The 22,813-nt window shown below is 29.2% G+C and overlaps 2 protein-coding genes across 6 annotated transcripts in view; one reads left to right on the top strand and one right to left on the bottom strand.

Moving 5' to 3' along the window:
- The window catches only part of LOC100204838 (filamin-A), a 46,522-nt gene extending 43,387 nt beyond the window's left edge, over window positions 1–3,135 (top strand). For all 4 annotated transcript variants that reach the window (XM_065788169.1, XM_065788171.1, XM_065788172.1 and 1 more), the window contains exons 11-13: window positions 1,862–2,010; window positions 2,151–2,322; window positions 2,402–3,135. In XM_065788169.1, coding sequence (XP_065644241.1) covers window positions 1,862–2,010; window positions 2,151–2,322; window positions 2,402–2,730 — 650 coding nt within the window. In that variant the 3' untranslated portion in view covers window positions 2,731–3,135. The remainder of the gene's footprint in view (window positions 1–1,861; window positions 2,011–2,150; window positions 2,323–2,401) is intronic.
- A 7,135-nt stretch (window positions 3,136–10,270) lies between these two features.
- Window positions 10,271–14,071, bottom strand: LOC136075340 (uncharacterized). 2 transcript variants are annotated; one of them, XM_065788168.1, is made up of 7 exons: window positions 13,827–14,071; window positions 13,209–13,619; window positions 12,738–13,096; window positions 12,402–12,640; window positions 11,291–11,352; window positions 10,787–11,189; window positions 10,271–10,623 (listed from the first exon to the last, which is right to left on the bottom strand). In XM_065788168.1, the coding sequence occupies exons 3-6, from the start codon at window positions 13,006–13,008 to the stop codon at window positions 11,180–11,182; spliced, it is 582 nt and encodes a 193-aa protein (XP_065644240.1). In that variant the 5' UTR covers window positions 13,009–13,096; window positions 13,209–13,619; window positions 13,827–14,071; the 3' UTR covers window positions 10,271–10,623; window positions 10,787–11,179. The 2 variants fall into 2 exon arrangements, with proteins under 2 accessions (XP_065644240.1, XP_065644239.1); XM_065788167.1 differs by having other exon boundaries at window positions 12,738–13,619.
- Window positions 14,072–22,813: the final 8,742 nt, after the last annotated feature.

The raw sequence follows: 22,813 nt of genomic DNA, 5'->3' as shown, positions 1-22,813 counted from the left end.
CTGTTAATGAATATAAATTTTAGTTTAAATAGTAATATAGTATAGAATTCAGTAATTTATTGATCTTACATTCGGGGTTGGGATGCGGGAGTCAGGTTTTAAAGTTTTTTTTGTTCTCAGACTCCAATTTTTCAAAGCATCTTTATTTGATATAATCATAAACATAAGTTTAAATTCTGCACAAATATCTGAAATTTTAAAAACAAAAAACGCTGGCGCATTCCCTTAAGTATATTGAAATTCTGAATTATCGTTGAATTATTTTCACTTGCCAAAACCCATGTGAACTTGCAACACTTGCCAAAAACCGTGTTGATGTTACAATATTATCTTATTATCTATATAATTAAATAACACTCGTTTTATAAAAATATTAAATGAATTAAATTTTGATGTATTATTTGTGGTTTAGGTGTCATATTTAAGTATTATCATTTTGAAAATATTCTGATTCGTCACTTATTGGGAAACAGTCATGAATGTACAAAGTTTTAAAATATTTGTCATGAATATTTTCAATTTGCAAATAAGTTATGTCTTCCTTAAAATATTTCCAATATATTTGTCTTTTTTTTATTACTTCCTTTTTCCAGAATATGAGTTTTTCAATTTCTAATTGAAGCTCTTTTCAATGATATATTGAACACAGCATTTTATGTTTTGAAGTGGTGACGAAGTAAAAAAAAAATACATCGATTTCTTTTCTACATCTTCTTTTACATCAACAGTTCTTCTGCATCTTTTTATTATTTAAATCTTATAATCTATATAGATAAAACTTGTTTTGGCTTTTTCTTGAGTCTAATATTGTATTTTTTTAAAAATTTGTGAAATATTTTTTTATATTTTTAATAATACTAATTCGCCAATTTTAGTTTTAAAATAGTTTTACTCGACAATTTTTTTTTCGGCATATAAAAAGCAATAAATAATATAAACGAGTTGAAATCATCTGTTTTTTTAATGAAAGAAATTGTTTTAAAAATAATAACATATTTGTTTTGAGTTGCTATGACAACATCATTCTTTTGAAATCAGTTTGATTGTTTTTTTTATTAAAGAGATCAAGTTTTAAACGAATTTATTTTTTCTAATTTAATCCAATTTGATATTCTATATTATCTTTTTAGGGGGGAATTATAATGCAAGTTTTTAAACTAATCTTTAGCATAAAGTCGAGTTTACAAAAATTAATTACCTCCTTGGATTTTTTTTTTTAATATCAACTAAAAATAATAATAATAAAAAAAAATTTGACTGTTTTAAAATGGCAAGTAGAAATGCTTACGACTATAAAGAGGATATAGGTGAGATGTTCAAAAAACTTGCTGTATCCAATTTTTATAATTTTTGTGTACCAAAATAGTATGTCAAACTATATGCTTGTAAAACTTTATATACAAAGAACAAACTTCATATACTTGTAAAACTTTATATACAAAGAACAAGCCTATTATGCTCGTAAAACATTGTATATGAAGTAACTACACAGTAAATATAAAACGTATGTAGTATTAATAGAAATTTTGAAAACTAAAAATAACAAGTAAACAATTTATATTAAATAATTATAAGTATTACATAAATACATTCATACATACATACATACATACATACATACATACATACATACATACATACATACATACATACATACATACATACATACATACATACATACATACATACATACATACATACATACATACATACATACATACATACATACATACATACATACATACATACATACATACATACATACATATATATATATATATATATATATATATATATATATATATATATATATATATATATATATATATATATATATATATATATATTATTTGTTGTTAAGTTCTTAAAGGCAATGGTATTAGAGAAGGTACAGCTGGGCAACCTGTTCTTTTTACACTTGACGGGAGAAGAGCGGGACATGGAAAACTAAGTTGCAAATGTCGAGCACCATCTGGAAAAATGACTTATGTTCTTATATCTGATAATAAAGTAAAAGTTTTGTTTTTTAAAAGTTGTTTCACTATGTTATGCCTTATGTTATGCACTATGTTATGCACTATGTTGTGCACAATGTTATGCACTATGTTGGAAATTTTTACATTTTAATCATTAATTTAATTTTAACACAGGACGGAACATACACTGTTGACTTGAATGCAACAGAGCCTGGATTGCATACAGTTGAAGTAGAATGGGACAATCGTCCTATTACAGGATCGCCGTTTCTTGTAAGAATTATGCAGGCTACTGACGCCAAAAAAGTTAAAGCTCGAGGACCTGGCTTAGAGTCTGGAATATTAGGTGAGAAATATTGTATAGTTTATGAAGGATTTATATAAAATTTACTACATAAACTAAGAGATGAAGTCTATTTTTTTAGCTAATTTTCAAGGTAATTTTAAAGTTGATTCAAAAGGAGCAGGTCCCGGAACACTTAAAATTAGAATTCACGGACCAAAAGGTGCTTTTAAAGTTGAAATGTTTCGCGAAAGTGACCATGATCGTCTTGTTACAGTCCGTTATAACCCAACTGAGCGAGGAATTTACACGGCAAATGTTTTTTGGTCTGACGAGCACATTACAGGAAGCCCTTTTGAAATTTTTGTGGCGGAAAATGAAAAAGAATTAAGGTTATGGAAAGAAAATAAAGAACACGTGCAAAAACAAGCTGATGCCAAAAAACAACAGAATTTATTAACCACTGGATAATAAAAAGATATATACGAATATATAAATATATATTTGGATTTTTCCGATGCTTCAGAGGTTTTCTCAGAGCTTTACCTAATAACGCAGGCTACGACGGTGGATGCATAGCGATGGTTAGTTGACTGCACTTCCGCAAAAAGTAAAAGGTTATAAGTTTATGCATAAATTGAAAAACAAAACAGACAAACAACTTATATAATTCATGCACTCAAAACATAATATATATATATCTCCTAATGAAGTTGATCTTCATTGCGTAACTTCTTTATAAATTAATGTTTTGAGTATTTCTCAAGTTAATTAAAACTAATGGTCACCCAGCGGTCAGACCATAATTCATTAAATTTTTTTAAGTTTAAGCGTTTACAAGGTTCTTTTGTCAAAGAGATTATACCTCTATAATTATTTTATGATTTTTTGTTTAATTACGTCAGTTGCGAGTGTATACAAGTACGTCATAAGCTTGCGTGGTTTTAAATTTTTTAGCAACAGACTATAGGGGTCATCCATAAATGATGTCAGTAAATATAGGGGAGGAGGGAGTGCTGGAAAGTTTGACACTAATTGACAATGGGAAGTGGGTGTTGAGGCCCAAATGATGTCAATTAAAATTATTTTTTTAGTTTTAATGAGCAGATCTTAACGGTATTTACATCTACCAAATGGTATAGAAATGATGTTTTGTTTGTAGGGAAATTAATATTAAATGCGGGGAATTTGATATTATATTTTATTAAATTATTTATAATTTAATATTATAAGTTAATATAATAAGTTTCCCAGAGACATTAAATAAATAACAACTACTTACGTAAAATAAAAATTTCTATCGTTTTATTAATATATTACCATTTGACTGCGAATCAAATTATGTTAAAAATATTACCTCTGTATATAAAATTCACAATCGTTATTTGCTCCTTAGCGGATTATAAAATGTGGTTCAAAGTAAATTCATAAGTTTGTCATTTTTTGAAATTAAATTGTCGTTATTTCAAATATGAAACTCTTATTGCTCTCTAGTTGATTGTAAAACGTGATGCAATGCAAACTCATAAAGTCTATTGAAAATTCGAAATGCTAATTTCTCCCTAGCGGGTTGAAGAAACTCCTTTAAAAAGCTTGCGCTAACGATGAGCAAAATCGTTATTCTGATTGCGATGTAAACAATACTAATAAATCAATATCAAAATATGAATAAAACCGTTTTACTTAACTTATTGATGGTCTCGTACGGAAATGCTCATCCCGATAAAAAAAGGCTAATATCCAGAAAGAAGTCCATAATATATGGAATTCATTAAAAGAAGAGAAACTGGTGCATAAGGATCTTGAATCAAGAGCAATGTATTTAATCAATTTATTTAATGAAAAGGCAATGAAGTTCAAGACCAAGCAATTATCATTTTGGGCCAATACTCCAAAACAGTCTGCCCCCCACGTACACTCCACTTGAATTTGACAAGAATTCCTCACAGTTTGTTGAGCCCACCAATGAGTGATCTGTTATTGATGATCAACAAAGTGCATTAACTTTGAGTTTGTTGACCACGAAAAATCAAAAAAATGCAAGAACAGTGGCTCAAGATCGACTCAATTTTGAGATTGCAGCTTTAAATTGTGAAGTTGCTGGACTGAAGACTAGAAAGAGAAGTGGATTCATTGCTGAAGCTGAAGAGGATGATTTGAAAAAGAAAAAGAAGAAACTAGCTCATCTATGTAAAGAACTGGCCAAAAAAAAGTATGATCAAGCTTAACAGAAGAAAAGTAAAGAACTGAAAAGAGCTAGAATGGAGGAAATCTGCTTGGAGCATCCAGAAGTCAAAGTAAAACTAAAAATCAGAAAGAAATCTGGTCGACCGTCATTAGAAGTAGATCAATCTCTTCTTTTGAAGGCGATTATGGATATTGCTCTCCATGGTTCGTCCGCTGATGAAAGACGTCGGTCAGAGGTTCTTCGGGTAATGATAGCTTAGCTATCTTTGTTAATATTGTGTTTGTTAGAATTTTACTCTTAATTACTTGCACTATTGTATATATTCTTGAAATGTTAACAACTAATTTCAAGATTTGATTTGAATATAATTTACGAAACAAACCCCGTATTCTGTAAAAAAGTTAATTATATCCGAATATATTTCTTTATTATTTAGAGCATTAAAACTCTCGACGAATTGAAATCCGAGATGAACAAAATTGGGTTTGCAATCAGCAAAAGCGCCCTCTATACTCGTCTACTTCCGAGAAGTTACGGAACATCTTTAAGGCAAAAGACACGTCAAAGCAGTCCCTGTTAGATTGATCAGTCCTCAGAATGAATCTCATTTAAAACATGTTGACAGACTCTTTTGCAGTTCAACTATAAAATATGTGGAAGAAGTTTGTTCTATTTTAGGGCCAGATGAAGTGTGTTTCACTAGCCAAGACGACAAGGCTAGAGTGCCAATTGAAATCACAGCAGCCAAAAACAGGCGCCGTTGTTGATGCATTTGGAGTACCGGATAATTCTCCCAGACCACGACTGGGTCGTGGCTGCTAAATACAAGCTTATACTATCTGTATACGCTGGAATTACGATTTTTACAGATTCTATCAGTCTTGCCTAGCTGATAGAATCTGTAAAAAGTGCAATATCTACTTTTCCTTCTCAAGCTATGTTGAAAAAGCACGCTTCTATCCATTCTTCTGCTATAACACTCCCTCTAATCAAAAGGGTCCAACCTGTTCGTATCGCTGCCGAGCGTCAGACAGAATTTGTGGCAGTCATCGCCTTGCAGAAGAGTTCGGAAACTGCTGAATGGTTAGATGAAAATGAAGTTGACGCAACGAATTTGATTGTTCCTCAAGAATATGATATCCTTTTAGAGCGCGAAGAGCATTCACTACCTATTGTTTCAATCGATGATCACTTCAACAATCCATGGGAAGATTATATTAAAGATATATAATACTATTTGCTTAGTTGATTATTTAATGATATCGACTATTATATAATATAATTTGATGAGATCTACTATTATATAAATGTATAATTTAGTCAGAAAAAAAATCAATGGTTTTTAAGCATTTTTATTGTTTTTTAGGGGGGGGAGTACACAAAAACTGACATCATAAATAACGAGGGGTTGGCCAAAAATTGACAGTTTGACAAAGGGGTGAGGGGGAGTCGAAAACTGAGAAAACATTGACATCATTTATGGATGACCCCATAAAGCATCTAACGTATAAATTTGCTAGTATTAAAATTGATATAATAAATGCCAAATCTCACACACTTCTGAGAACGCAGTTAGGAATACCAAAATTACCGGTTTATTTCATTATCTTAATCGAGTTACAACTCGGTCAAAAATTTTTTACCGGATTTCCGGTAATCCTGCACATTTCCAAAATTTATACTGAAATACGTAATATTAATTAGTGTTTAAGTGTCATCTTTAAGTGTTATCATTTTTAAAATACTTTGATTTGTCACTTATTGGGCAAACAGTCATGAATGTACAAAAATTTAAAATATTTGTCACGAATATTTTCGATTTGCAAATAAGTTCCTTAAAATACTTCCTTAAAATACTTCCTTAAAATACTTCCTTAAAATATTTCCAATATATTTGTCTTTTTTTTTTACTACCTTTTTCCAGAATACGAGTTTTTCAATTTCTAATTGAAGCTATTTTCAATGATATATTGAACAAATCATTTTATGTTTTGAAGTGGTGACGAAGTAGATAAAAATACATCGATTTCTTTTCTACATCTTTTACATCAACAGTTCTTCTTCATCTTTATTGTTTCCATCTATATCGTTCGATCATCATTATCACTCACACCATTTTCGTCTTGAAAATATGAAAATGTTGTGAATAATAATGGTTTTTGTGAGTGATAACGATAAATGGTTGTTAGAATTAATTAACTCAATGATTGTTTTAGCTATGGAAGTTTTACTAGTTTTTATTAAATTTCCATATTTGTAGGCTCTACTGTTCAACATTACTGTAAGCTCTACTGTTCAATATTTTTAGGCTCTACTGTTCAACATTATTATTACCATTTCAAGTTGAACGTATTTTTTCTGCGTATTCATTCACAGCTTTTTAAATCTTATTTGGAGACCTTATTAAATCTAATTTGGAGACCTGATTTAAGAATACTATTTCTTAAGATAGTATTCTTAAATCATAAAATGTGTAATACTAAAGAAATGGTAAACCATTTTTAGCCGTTAACCGCGCAATATCTGCCTCAAAGCAAATCATCGACTGATCTTATAAAGCACTTTGAAATTGTCCATTAATTATTAAAATTTATAGATAAAATTGTTGATGAGTTATTTAATTTCGTTTTTATGTTCATTCTTGTAATTGTAATTTTACTTGGTTCATCTGTGTTTTTTTTATTTCTTTTTTTTTTAAAGTAAATTTTTTGCAGCATTCGAAGGTGTGTATGCATATCACTCGTACTACCTCCAGAAGTTTGAATTGTTTTTGAACATTTTTTGCATTGAAATGCACTATTGATTTGTACCCGTATAAAATAATTCCCTGGGTAAAGTTTACTCATGACTGAAAAACATAAATACGAAAACAAAAAAAGCTGAAAGAAGATACTAAAGTACCTGACTCAAATACTATAGTACTTGCTGTTAGCTTGCTAATAATTATAGACCCATCTTTTTTAAATGTACCAAATGTACCAACTGTCTTGTTACGGAATATCAATAGTATAATAGTATAATAACCTTATCAAAACAGTTTTTTATCCGAAAGATTTATAGAATTACCTGCACAATAATGAAAGATTTACCTGCATAAGTCTTCTTGATTCAACTAATAATTAGAGTGAAGCTCTAGACAACCATTTAATTACCGACGTGGTATACATTGATTTTTTAAAAGCATTTGATTCTTTACCTCATCCAAAATTCATGAGAAAACTTGCAATGTATGATATAAAAACAACTTCCTTAATTGAATCTCAGCATTTCTTACGAAAAGATATCAATGAATTTTGGTCAAAAATTCATTGTCAAAATCATCTAGCATTATTAGCAGAAATTCACATGGTAGCATTTTTCTATCCAACGTTATTCTTATTATATCTTAACTATTTACCCTCTATAATCGTGACTAGATAGCTCAGTTGATTAGAGCGTCAAATGAATTGGTAAAACAAGGACTGTTGTGCGATGTGAGTTCAAATTCAGTCACCGCCAACTCAGCGCTTGAGTAGCGATTTGGTATGCAATAATATTGGTCTATAACGGACGCTACTTTGGATTTTCTTTTGCCAAGCAAACTATATCGTCGGATATAAGAGGATTGTATAGCGAAATATAATATGAAGTTCAAATAAATAAAAAAATTAAACAATAATCCAAAATCTTGATTGTTGTCTTATGCTGACAATATCAAACTATTCTATATTTTCAGAAATAGCATAAAACAACAGTTTTAGTCTTTCTAAAGAAAAAGGAAAGTTTAATCAAACACAGAAGCTCACTGTTATGCTGCATAGGTCCAACCAAACCAAATGCAACATCTATTTGGGGTATTAGTTGACGTTTAGAACTAATTTTGGGGAGAATTAATTTAGAACTAATTTAGAATTAATTTTATAGCGACTCTTGCCACTGGCGCTCCGTGGTGTGGTTTACGTCAAGTATCCATTTCTCATCTCCGATGGTAACATGGTTAAGTTAGCTAAATGTGGTGCAAACCAAGAAGTTCATTAAGGTGTCCGATGACTGACCTAGTTGACTAAAGTTCAGTTTTTGTACTATCAAACACAGTTTTTGTTCAATTTATACTACCATAAACCCATTTAAGTTTGCTTCCTTATAAGAATGTAGTTAATCTCAGATTGCTTTAAACGCTTTTAGAAAAATTTTTAACCAACCCATTAAATGGTGATTAGAATTTTTTTTCCGAAGTTTTCTAAACACTTTTATTCAATAATTTAATTCTTTGCATATTATAAATAATTTTTGATTTTTGTTATTTGGTTGACATTCTTTTGTGTTTTTTTTAATTGTTACATTTTTTATGCTTTTACTTTAAATTTCCCATATTGGTTAAAATATTAAAATTCTAAAATCTCTAAATGACTCTATTTGATGATGATATAACCATAACCTCCAGTCCTTATAATAAACTCTCTGACCACATGGAACAGTCAATCTTGATTGTAGTTACTCTTTTGTGACAGTTTAAGGTTTGCAGTATTTGGTGAATTTTAACTTAAACAAAACTCAGTTGTTTAAGATCGGATGGGGTTAGTCGAGCATAGGGGCAAGCTAGATAGTTAAAATGCCTCAAAAACTACGCATCGCATGACAAAACATCTAGGGAATGAAATATAGGTATTTAGAATGATAATACATTGCATAATAAATTGTTGTTGGATGACAATTGAATGAGATGCACGGCCACTTTTTCGATTTCGGGTCAAAAAAGTAAAAAAAAAAATTGCTATTTTTCTCTCAAAATTTAAAAAAAAAAAAAATTATATTGTTTTCTTTATATCCGAATTTAAGTATCGAATTTAAGTAGAGCATATTTGAAAAAATAAAATCAAACATCACTATCAAATACAAAGAAACGACTTCGACTTAAGTAAACATTTTAAGAACCATAATATATAGGTATTCTTTTTAATTAATTATTGAAAAAGATCTTAAAATTGCTTGAATTCAATTTTTTTTTAATGTTAATACAACTGAAAACTTTTTAGTATTTGCTATATTTTAAAATAGTTTTACTTAATTATTACGTAGTCATTAAAATATAGGGCAAGTTTATGTATTTTCGTCATCTCGCACTTGTAAATATTTATCGCACAATTTAATTGAAAAACACTTACTTCTTTTCGTCATTTAGAAATCGAAAAGATACTTATATCAATCATGGTGCAAAAATGGTCAACCCGGCACAGTGTATACAAGATCAGATTCAGAATGGATGGAGAAATCGCAATTTTTTGAGTGGTTAAAGCGGCTATTCAAACCAGCAGTTAAAACAATTTACGTAGAACACATTCTTATATTCAACAGTCACAGCACGCATGAGTCATTAAAAGTTATTGAAATATGTAAAAAAACAACGTCTGCCAACATTCATATTTTGCAGCCACTGAACTTTGTTTGCAGCCACTGGACTTTGTTTGCAGCCACTGGACTTTGGAATATATTTGCACATTTAACTTAACTGGAAAGACGTATTAAAATCATATTACGAATCATCAAAATGCAAAAATGTTGGCAAAGCTAATTTTTAAAGTTTATTGAAAGTTTGGAAGTAACTAGTGCTTCACCCACAGTTCACAAATATAGGTTTTAGGTATAAAATGATATGACCCCAGAAGTTTTAATGAACTTAGGTTTCTAATATCATACATTATGAGGATCTGACTTTAAAAAAATCCAATGTGTGGCCCTTTTTGAGAAAATTCAGTTTGAAAATTTGCAAAAATGTCATTATATTTTTATAAGATTTTTAATGGTTTAACTTCTTTAATTAGTATTTAAATCAACAATTAGGTTGATGATACAATGTTTATTATTATTTTTTGTTAAATATAACAAGACTAAAAAACTTTAGTTAAAAAAGCAATGAAAATATATCCTTTAATAATATATTAAAACTTTGACCAGGTTCTTTGATTTCAGGTTATTACTACTAAACACCTCTGCAATTCTCTTGCTTCTTGTCAGATGTTAATGTTCATTTGGGAAACATCGAATCTGTTGATAACAGGCTTCATTTTAGCATGAGCTGATTCAGAAGCCTGCTCTGCATATCTTCCAAGAGAATGCCCGGATCTGGAGATAAATTCTTCTAAGTGTGCTGTAGTAACATGTACTTTCCGAGTAACAGTTAAATCTTTTTGAAGATACTATAATAAAACATCAATCAATTTTTTTAAATAATGCTGTTTATTGTAATGATATCTTTATCAAAAAAGTATAAACTATAGTATAACATAAATTATAGTGAAATACCCATGTACTGGCGCAGACAATATTATTAAAAGCAAAAAAGTATATTTTATATTCTACCTCCTTACAGTATTCTTGGGTAACCACGTAAGATTGCGTAAATACGTGAATGTCTTCTTCGTAATTGGGATCCAAACTATTTCCAAATGTTCCGTGAACTACCCGCGGAACTTTCGCAGGGGTTTTAATAGAGGTAGTAGCTCTACAGGCAAAATATTTTCTAGCTCATCGCACTGTTCTAGGATCCGTTTTGAAGTATTTCCTTCATAAGTTCCACCATGATATCTTTTTCTTTAACATCCCAAGCTTGAAACCTACATCTCAAACTCGGGCCACAATTTGGTTAGGAATGATGACATTTGATTTACAAGGCCCATCAGTATGTGAAGTTCTGGCAAAGGTATAACATCTAACACCAACTTGGATTTATCTTGTCCCTGGATGTCTCCTTGATCAAGCATGGCTTCACAATATTTTATGTAAAAATAATATTTATTAAAGTCTGATAAAATACAGAACTTTTTAAGGCAAAGCATTATCTTTAATGTATATTATTAACATTACCTTGAAGTCCTGCATCCTTTTGTGTGGCGATCCAGCCTCGCAATATAGTATATACCAATCATCTAAAGATTTCAAAGTTCTAAGATCTCCAGCAACAATACTTGATGTACCTTCACACCAGGCACAGAAATGTTTTCCTGTGCCTAGAATAATTTATATAAGGTTTATGATTTACATTTTATCAAGTAGTACACACATATACTTGCATATACTACTTTTTACAAGCACTACTTGCATATACATGCATGAACTACTTTTTACAAGCACTACTTGCATATACATGCATGAACTACTTTTTACAAGCACTACTTGCATATACATGCATGAACTACTTTTTACAAACACTACTTGCATATACTTGCATGTACTACTTTTTACAAGCACTACTTGCATATACATGCATGAACTACTTTTTACAAACACTACTTGCATATACATGCATGAACTACTTTTTACAAGCACTACTTGCATATACATGCATGAACTACTTTTTACAAGCACTACTTGCATATACATGCATGTACTACTTTTTACAAGCACTACTTGCATATACATGCATGAACTACTTTTTACAAGCACTACTTGCATATACATGCATGTACTACTTTTTACAAGCACTACTTGCATATACATGCATGAACTACTTTTTACAAGCACTACTTGCATATACATGCATGTACTACTTTTTACAAGCACTACTTGCATATACATGCATGAACTACTTTTTACAAGCACTACTTGCATATACATGCATGAACTACTTTTTACAAGCACTACTTGCATATACATGCATGTACTACTTTTTACAAGCACTACTTGCATATACATGCATGAACTACTTTTTACAAGCACTACTTGCATATACATGCATGTACTACTTTTTACAAGCACTACTTGCATATACATGCATGAACTACTTTTTACAAGCACTACTTGCATATACATGCATGAACTACTTTTTACAAGCACTACTTGCATATACATGCATGTACTACTTTTTACGAGCACTACTTGCATATACTTGCATGAACTACTTTTTACACTACTTGAACACACATGTGTTCAAGTAATGTAAAAAATATATAAATTTGGATTCTAATATATATATTACCGAAATTCCCAACAATATACAGATGAGTTTCATATCTGATGCCAGAGAATATTTGCATTCATGCAGATTTATGCTCTCGACAATCTGCAATAAGTTATCATGGGTCTCTTGTAAGTTATCTGCATATGCAAGAGCGACAGAACCATTGATCCCAGAGTATGTTCCTCTGTCCCCCATGTCGTCCTCTCTCACTTTTTCAGGCTTGAATATGTTACAGATTACTTTCAATGAATCTCCGCCTAAATTGAACATGAAATTGAGTGAACATTTTACTAAATACTATATTAAAAAAATGCTAAACTTTATTCCATATCCCTAACTTTTAAGTTTGGTTACCTGAATTAATTCCAACTCTGACAAAGGTGCAGTAGTAGTTTTGCGCTCTGAAATCCATGACAAAGCTGAGAAACTCTGTAAGGTCTTTAATATAAGCAAGGTCTCTTGAAACTACCTTTGTAAGTCTATCGTTTATCTTCTCTTCAGATTGAATTGTCTTAACAGCATAAAAATCTGAAAGGATCTTGCTCCTCTCGTCTAGTTTTGCCTCGATGAATGATTCAAATTTAATACCGCATTTTCGAAGCCCCTGCAACATCTGCTTATTCATATACTGACTAAGTCTTAGTTTGTTTATTAGAGGCTAAATCTTTTCAAATTTTACTTTCTCTTTTTTTTTACAGGAAATAATGGTCCTCCTGTAATAAAATTTAATAACTGCTCTTACATATTTGAAAAAGAGCTGATGCTGAAAGTATGAAAATTGTTATTTCATATATTATTTATGGTATATTAGATAGGAAACCTAACCTGTTGAAATAATGATCTCTTCTCCAAGGTTTGTCAGTGAAGATGTATAGATATTTTTAAGCAGAGTTGAAGTAACTTGCTGTTGTACCTTTGATGATCTGCTACTTAGGTGGCTTGAAATATTTACCTACTCCTGCCCAGGAGAACTTTTGTGGGGTAAACCTTTACCAAAGTTACAAAAGCAGTTAGGGCATAAAATAAGAGGTTTTTCTGACTTTGACTTTTCAATTCTAGCTTTAGTTTTCTCTAGCACCCTATGATCCATAGAACAGACTGTACACTGTATGACACAGTCTCTTCCAGACTTGAAAAGCATTAGACCCGCTTGCGTCCAGTTTTCAGTAACATTTATTGGAATAGGATTATTGGAAGCCAGCTTGTACATGTATGATTTGCATGATGAACAAATTCCTTATAATAAAAATAAAGTTATGAATTCAAAAATAACATCTGTTTTTAACAAAGAACATTGTTGTGAGGGAGCTGTAAGACAAGTTTTCTTTTAAAATAATGTTTCGTTCAATACATATAAAATTGTCAAAAAAACTGTCAAAGCACAATATTAAATTGATTACAATACTTAACCTATTATATTTAAAGTTTTAATGTAAGTTTTACCTGTTGGATACTCAAACACATGTCTTGAATAGTTGGGATTGATATGTTCTTTGATCAATTTCTTCAGTGTCAGGTTTATCGGTATACAATTTAAATCTTTCACGTGGCAGCAAGCACGAACCATTCTCTGATTGTCCTCGTGACTTCTCTTATACTTATTCTTTTTAAAGAGTAGGCGTGGCATAACCTTTTGGTTCTTTAAACTAGTTTTGTAGATTTTGTTTTTTTATTTTTGCAGATTATCTATTTAAGACATATAAGTATATATCTTGCTACATATCTAAGTTTCGAAAATGAGCATGACAGTAAAAACTTGAATAAGTGTTTATAAAAAATACTATTTTATTGTAATCCATTAAAATATAGATATATGTAAATAATAAAAACGAGAATACATAAAAAAATACTACGACTGCAATATCAGAATCATTATGTTAACATATATACATTTATATATATATATATATATATATATATATATATATATATATATATATATATATATATATATATATATATATATATATATATATATATATATACATATATATCTATATATATAAGTATATATATATATATATGTATACATATATATCTATATATATATAAGTATATATATATATATATGTATATATATATATATATATATATATATATATATGTATATATATATATATATATATATATATATATATATATATATATATATATATATATATATATGACTAGTTATGCAATATAGCTACAAATATTGATATAGAACGGGAATCAGATCTAATTTTTTGGGTTTTTAACTAAAATGTTGTTGTCTTGTTATATTTGACAAATAATAATAATAAACATTGTATCATCAACCATATTGTTGATTTAAATATTAATTAAAGAAGTTAAACTATTAAAATCTTATAAAAATATTATGAAATTTTTGCAAATTTTCAAACTGAAGTTTCTCAAAAAGGGCCACACATTGGATTTTTTAAAAGTCAGATCCTCATAATGTATGATATTAGAGACCTAAATCCATTGAAACTTCTGGGGTCATATCATTTTATACCTAAAACCTGTATTTATGAACTGTGCACCAGAACACACGCAGTCAGTGCGTTCGAAAAAACAAAGTTATTTTCTTTCAATAAATCGAACATTGACCTATCAAAATTGAAAATAACAGAAAAATTTGAGCATTAATTATATCATTGACTGCACACTGTTCATCAATATCTTCAACAACAATGTCAAATTCTTTGTTGAATGTTATACAAAAACACACATTTCAATTAAAATTGATACAAAATCAGCAATGAAAACATTTCTGCAACTAATTAATGACTCTGATAAACATATCCACAAATTTATAAGAAACAATGTAAAAATTAAAGAAGCTTTAACTGAAGTCCAACCATTGGAAAAAGTTCGACCAATAGATGAAACACGAAATAAAAAAAAGTGGATACATAATGTTACATAGACTACGCAAACGATGCAAAAATATCAAGTATACAGCAAAGAGTCAATGATTTAAATAGTTTAATGTAAAAACAATTTATGACGATTGTGGTTTTGCACTCAGATATGTACTCCAAAACGGTATCAACGAGGCACTAAGTTTTTCTGCACTAAAATATGTAGATTTGGCGCCTCCAAGTAATAGTATTAGATAAAAATAATAATTAGATAGATAAACATAATAATAATAGAAAGATAAAAATAATAATATTAGATAAAAATAATAATAATAAATAGATAAAAATAATAATGTTAAATAGTAATAATAGATGGATAAAAATATTAATATTAGATAAAAAACACAACAGATAGATAAAAAATAATAATAAATAAAAATAATAATTAGATAGATAAAAAAAATAATAATCATAGGTAGATTAAAGTAATGATAATCATAGATAGATAAAAATAATAATATTAGATAAAAATAATAATAATCATAGGTAGATTAAAATAATGATAATCATAGATAGATAAAAATAATAATATTAGATAAAAATAAAGATAGATAAAAAAGATTTTTATTAGTTTTTATATATGAATTGGTTCCATTCTTCCATTTTTATTGTTTTCTCATTGATTATCATTGATTGCTTCTCTCATGTTTCTTATAAAATCAAAAATTGAAACAAATAGAAAGAAAAAGAAGAGCTGCTATTCTAACAGATGCTCCAGAAAGAAATATATTGAAATAGCAGCAAACTAAAAAACTTGAAAAAGATAATAAAAAACAAAAAAAATCATTTGCCTGTCAATCTTTTAGAGATCATGGTAATAAAAAGACTCTGTTACCTAGTATATTAAAAAAAGTTACGAAACAAGCATACAAAAAAAACTAAAAAAGAAAATTTAAAGACAAGTGCAGCACACAATTATGCTTGCTTGTAAGTTGAGAAACTTATTCTGAAAGTCTATCTGACAAAAACTAGATCCAATGTCAAGATTACAAGCAAATATCTCACACAAAATGTGATTTGCACGCTGGTCAAAACTATATTTGTATTTATATATATAAAATATTTGTAATTTTTTTTTTCTGTAAATATTTCATATTTTAATTGTTCATAACGTTTTGTTTTGTTAAATTTTTTTTTGAAAAAAATGTGTTTATACATCAAAATTATTAATTTTTATATTCTTTTCCTAAATATTTTATAGAGATTTAATTTATAACAGAGTTCTTAGTGGTCACGGTAATACAAAATTTGTTTATTGCTTAACTTACCACACACAGCTGCTCAACTGAGCAGTTTGGTAAACTTCAGCTAATATCTTTTCAAACTAATCAGAAAACATTATCTTTTTTAACCATTTTTTTGCAGATTAAATTATTGTTTGAATAGTTAAAAGTTTAGTAATTCCAACCGTTAACCAGCCCCGCTCTAACCTACTGCTAATGATTGTTGCAATAATGTTAATATTTTAATGATCGACGACACTCTTCCACTTTACGTCCTTTCGGATCTTTCATTACTGATCACAAATGGAAACTATATATACAATCTATTTCAAAGTTAACACCCGCTATGCTACTTTATTTGCGACTCTTTATTGTGCATGTCCTTTTCTTACTGTTAATTCTCTCCATATATTTCGTGTTTGAATCTACTCTAGCTATCGAAATAGCTATCAAACCTTAGCTTCTGTCCAATTGTTGTAATACAATCTCGTTTGACTCATTAGACGTCTTACGGACACAGACGCCTGTAAGACGTCTGTATGATGTTTTAAAGATGTCACAAGTGTAAGACGTCCATAAGACGTTTAACGAACGTTCTATGCCTATTGAAATAAAATGTTGAATAAAAGTTTATTAATTTTTTTTTCCTCAAACATCAATCCTTTGCAAATTCTTTCTTGTCTTTCTAGTAACTCTCAAAGTAAAGAGTGATGTTAAAGCTTCGTTGTTAGTAAGTTAAAAAGTAAGTTAAAAAGTCAAAAGATTTTGTGCACTGAACGATCTTCTTCTAATTTTGAACACAATATTGCTTGCAATTGAAAATACTCGTTCACTAACAAAATATAGATTAAGTGCATAAAATAACAAATCTAAATTTTTGGTTCTTTTATTCATTCCTTCAAATAATGAAAATTCAATATTCAGTGTTGGGTTTGTGAGGTTTTCTGCAGACTTTTTAAAATCTTTTCTATAATCTCTTTTGGAAACTCGGATGAGTAGTTTATAAATTCAGTTTTTAAAGCAAAAGGAGTAGAATAAAGCTAAAAGGAGTAGAACAGATTTCTTTTTTGAATCGTAAATGTTTTGAGGATATTGCATATGTAGTGAAAGAGTTGCTAATTCTACTTGTCTTCTTTCTCCAATTCTTCTTGTCTTCTTTCTCCAATTCTTCTTTAACATTTTCAAACTTATTTTAGAGTTTAAATTTTTCAATTTATTTAACAAAAATTCAAATACGCATTTGTTTGTTGATAAATTGGCATCTTGTCACTTTCAGCCTTCAACTGCATGACAAATTGGTCCCAAAGCTTTATGAAGTTCTGAACCAATATCATTCAACGCTAAAACCACACATTCTAGAAATCTACCATTCCTCTATACTATTCCACCTTGTTTTGCAGTTAAGAATTAAATTTAATTCTTTTCCTTTTTTAAGTTTGGTATAATTTTGAGGAATGGTGTTTCTTACTGGAGATTCCAAAAAATTTAAAAATTTTCTGACTTGTGAAACTGGTTACAAACAAGAAAATCTCCATAATCATCAAATTTGTCTTCATCTTTATCTTCTGATTCCTCACTTGAAACATTTAGTTCAGCTTCAGCTTTAACTATTTCTCTACGTTTATATAATATATCAGTAACTGCTTGGTAGTTTACCATATTTTTGTCATAGCAGCGGCACCATCATTTGTTGCCGCAATCAAATCAGTTTTTAGATCCAAATTATAAATTTTTAGTCTCATTTTTCAGATACTAATTCTAATGTTATCTGAGCGTCACATAAACCAGCTATTGGAGCTAATTTTCTGCTAAGACTTAGCCTAAGTGTAAGCTTTATTGAGTTCTGTAATAGTTTTAAGCTCATCCTAAAATGAATGAGATCTTAGAGTTACTTAGAGTTGTATCTTGGTAATGAATGAGCTATTCGTAATGCTATTAATAAAAAATCCATTTATCGCTGCAAGTTTTAATATAATTTATTTTAAACTACTCCTTTCTACTTTCATGAAATTTAAAACTTTTGTTTGTTCTTTTAAAAAGAAGGAAAGTTCAGGCGTTTCTTCTTATCCGACTATTTCTGACTTATTTTCGATAAAAAATTTTTGAACTGCTTTCAAGTGTTTTGTAGATTGCTCATTGATAAACCGTTGGAGCTTAACATTTTATTAGATTGGTTGCATATTGCATCATCTATTCCCGATTTTTTTTTTAATCAATAATTAAAATTTCAAGATATTACATAATTTTTTTTTGAAGTTTACGTAACAATTTTATTATATTATAGCCAGAGCCGCATACTTCCTCGTGGGCCCTAGATCGCATCAATTTCCGGAGCCCTCAAAAATATTTTACAAAATTATTTTAATGAAAAACTACGGTGGAGTTTATATGTTTTAGAACTGTTCGTTATTTGCTCTTTTATCTATTTCGTTCGTTATTTGCTCTTTTATCAACAACTTTTTAGTTTTATATAAATTTATTCTAGAATTCCTTTGTGCGGAATTAATCTCCAAGCAAATTATAGTGCGGAGATGATTGTTTAAATAGACAAAATCTTAATCATAAATAGAAAAAAAAATTTTCATTTAAAACCGGTATCAAATTTAAACATTTCTCAAACCTATTTTGGAGCCACCAAACTCATGAGGTCCTTGGTCGCGTCCTGGAAGGTCTATAGGTAAATCCTGTCTTAACCAATTTTTGTAGAATTAAAAACGGTTTTTGAATCTGTCAAATTGATTATAAAAACCGGTTTTAAAAACTGCCAAACCCTAGAGCTGTATAAGTGTTTTGTATAAATTATAGTTTAAAATAATTAATAACATTAGAAAAATGTTTTTACGAATAGGATTTTCCAAGTCTAAGATATGGATCAAGTTGACCAGCTTACCAAGTTATACTGTTGCTGGAGGAAATCGGACTGGGAAGGAGTTTGCCAAGGTTTGGCTGAAAATATTTTTTTATTTTTTTTATTATTATTATTTGCCGTATATTAAAATTTACAATGAGATAAATTGTGTTGATAAATAAGAGAGCTGGAGCAAGCAGAAGACATAAACTGTCTTATCATCTCGCCCCATTTACATTGAAAAAATCGTCAGTTTATATATACAAAAAAGAAAACTAGCTAAGTACACAATAAGAATTTTACACACGTTAGTTACAACATAAATATTAATATAATATAAATATTAGTGTTGAAATATAACGCAATATATCAAAGATTAACAACAACATAAAAGTATTGACAATTTTTAACAAAAAAATTAAATAAAAATAAAACTGCAACTAAAGAGAAATATTGTCAATAACTATTTTTTTAGATAATTTTTATTTTTTATGTATTCATTTTAAAAGAGATATTTTAAATCAAAGTCATTGTGTAATAAGAGACTCTTAGATTCTTTCCTGAATTGTTCCAAAGAGATGTTTTGAATATTTTTTTTTGTGTAATAAATTTTGAAAAGTGTTTCCATAGAAACGGTCCACGGTATTGGATTTGGTATGAACTTAGTTCTAAATTAGTTTTTGGTACAATAAAGTTGTTAATTGAAAATTTAGTAGGATACTTGTGCAAGATTTCACTAAAATAAGACTGAAATACAATTGGAGAAAGCCCATGTTTTATTTTAAACATGAATTGTAGAACTTGGTGTATATTAAGTTTATAGATACTTAGGGCACCCAGCTTCCTTAAAAGAGGTTCGCGATGACAAGTTCTGTGTGCGCCAAACACAATCCTGCATGCTTGTTTTTGCTTACTATTAAGGTTTTTTAATTTACTATAATTAGTACTACCCCATACAATATTACAGTAAGAGATAAAACTATGAACAAATGAAAAGTGTATTTGTTTCAAGGAAGCAGTGTTAAGATATGGTTTAGTTTTATACAAAATGAAAATATTTATTGAGATTTTATTTTCTATGTATTTTATATGTGGTTTCCATGACAAATTTTCATCTAGTATTACTCCTAAAAAATTAACGATTGGTTCCCTTTTAATAAATGTTTGTTGATTAAAAGATTAGGTAATTTTAGAGGAACATCATCACCTTTACTAGGTTTGGAGAACAAAATAAATTTAGTTTTTTCTACATTTAACGAAAGCCTATTACAAGTAACTATTAAAAATAAACCACTCGTTTATTTTTAATAGTTCTTCATTAAATATATTAAAGAGAACTTTTATGATTTTGTTAGAATAAAAAAATTGGAGCCGTCTGCAAACAATATAACATTTAAAATATTTGATGCTAAGTACAAATCATTTATATACAATAAAAATAATAATGGTCCTATGATTGAACCTTGGGGCACACCACATGTAATGTGTTTTTCTTTTTCAATTTTTTTTATAAATAATACATTGTGACCTGTTCGCCAGGTAATCTTCAAACCAAAGTAAGTTTTTATTTCTTACTCCATAGAGTTCCAGTTTTTGTATAAGTATCCTATGGTTAACAGTGTCAAAGGCTTTTGACAGATCAATAAAATCTCCTAAGGTAAAATAATCATTATTGAATGCATTTGATACATGATTAATCAGTTCGATTACCGCATGGTTAGTTGAATTATCTTTTTTAAACCCAAGTTGTTTACTGTACAGCAAACTGTTTAACATCAAATAGTTATAAAGTCTGTTGTACATAATTCGTTCCAATAGTTTTGAGAAGCAAGGTAAAATGGAAATAGGTCTGTAGTTGGAAATATTAGTTTCGTCACCAGATTTAAAAATTGGAGTGATTACGGCAACTTTAAGTTTTTTTGGCACAAAACCTAGTTTTAATGAAAGGTCAAAAATATGAAATAATGACGGTTCAATGATATCAAAAACTGACTTAACAACATTTACACTAATTTTGTCAATAATCGCACTTTTATTACTTTTAAGACTATTAAAAGCATTCCTTATCTTGCTTAGGTTTAAATTAGATTCTTCCATAATAGAATTACACGGTTTAATATAAGATTCAAACTCTATGGTACTTGGCGGAATTTTACTAGTCAAGTTCGGCCCTACTTCAAGAAAAAATGAGTTTAGTTTTTCAGCTATTTTTTTTTATCATAAATCATTTCCCTGTCAATTAAAAGCTTTTGGGGGAGATTATTTTTTACACATTTATTTTTATTAATTATTAATTGTTTAATTATATTCCACGTTTTTTTAGTGTCACCGTTGGATTCAATTGTCGTTTGACCAAGTTCGGTAGAAAAAAGAAGACGTTTATTATGGACAATCAGGACTGGTTGTTGACAGAGCTGGAGACAGATCAGAAGGTGGAAATTGATAAAGGAGGTAAACCTGGTATTGAAAATCACCTGGTATTGAAAACAAAAATATTCAGCTATTTAGACATTTTACGTATTCATGAGAATTTAACCTAAAATTTCATACTTGTTCCCAATCGCGTGCCATATTTTTGCGGGCAAATTTCATCCGTTTCTGTTTGTAAACGGGCTTCAAATTTGGTGCTTTATTCACTTTTGATCGTAAAATGTGTGGAGTGTCTTTAAGAACGTTCCTAATCGTCTCCTTGCAAACATTTAAACCCAAATCTGACTTAATTGTTTTCAAACTTTTTGATGAATTTGATGCGAGTCGAACAATTCTTCGTTTTTCACGGCCTGAAACCTTATATTTTTTTGGTTCCGCTTTATTGTTGCATAATCTGTTTGATTTTTCAAGAAATTACGGGTAACGTGATCTGATCTCTTCAATCTTCTAGCAATTTTCCGATTTAGATCTTTTTCTTGATGATAAGCCAATATTGGACCTTTTTCAATATCGGTAAGGACCTTTCCTTTCGGCATTTGGTTAAGTTCAACTTAATTTCGACTCACAAAATTAAAAATACTACAGAATATAAGAAATTTGCGACGAAACTCGTAAAAACTTTAGTGCGTCTATAGAAAATTGCCACGTGAATATTAAAAATTTAATTATTTTAATACAATCAAGACAATTAAAAATCAGATGCATAATGGATCATTACTTTCTTACATAAACTTATTCAAAAGTACCGTTAGAACAATTTTATTACCACGGTAACACTGTAAATCCGCTGAATTCTAGATGCGTCTATAGAAAATGGTCGCAGTGTATATATATATATATATATATATATTTTAAACATCTTCGCTTCTAACAAGGCTGCAAGCAACCACTAATTAGAGTTGGAAATTGCTGGAAGAGAAAAGATGAAGATTGTAAAGCAAGATAACGATTGACAGAAGACTTAAAAGATTGCAAGTTATACGAATCAGGAAAGCAAGATAAATGAAGCAAATTCCAAAGAAC

The sequence above is a fragment of the Hydra vulgaris genome, chromosome 01 (genome assembly GCF_038396675.1).
Source record: "Hydra vulgaris chromosome 01, alternate assembly HydraT2T_AEP".
NCBI lineage: Eukaryota > Metazoa > Cnidaria > Hydrozoa > Anthoathecata > Hydridae > Hydra > Hydra vulgaris.
The sequence above is the reverse complement of the archived record's forward strand: the minus strand, read 5'-3'. Positions and strand labels throughout refer to the sequence as shown.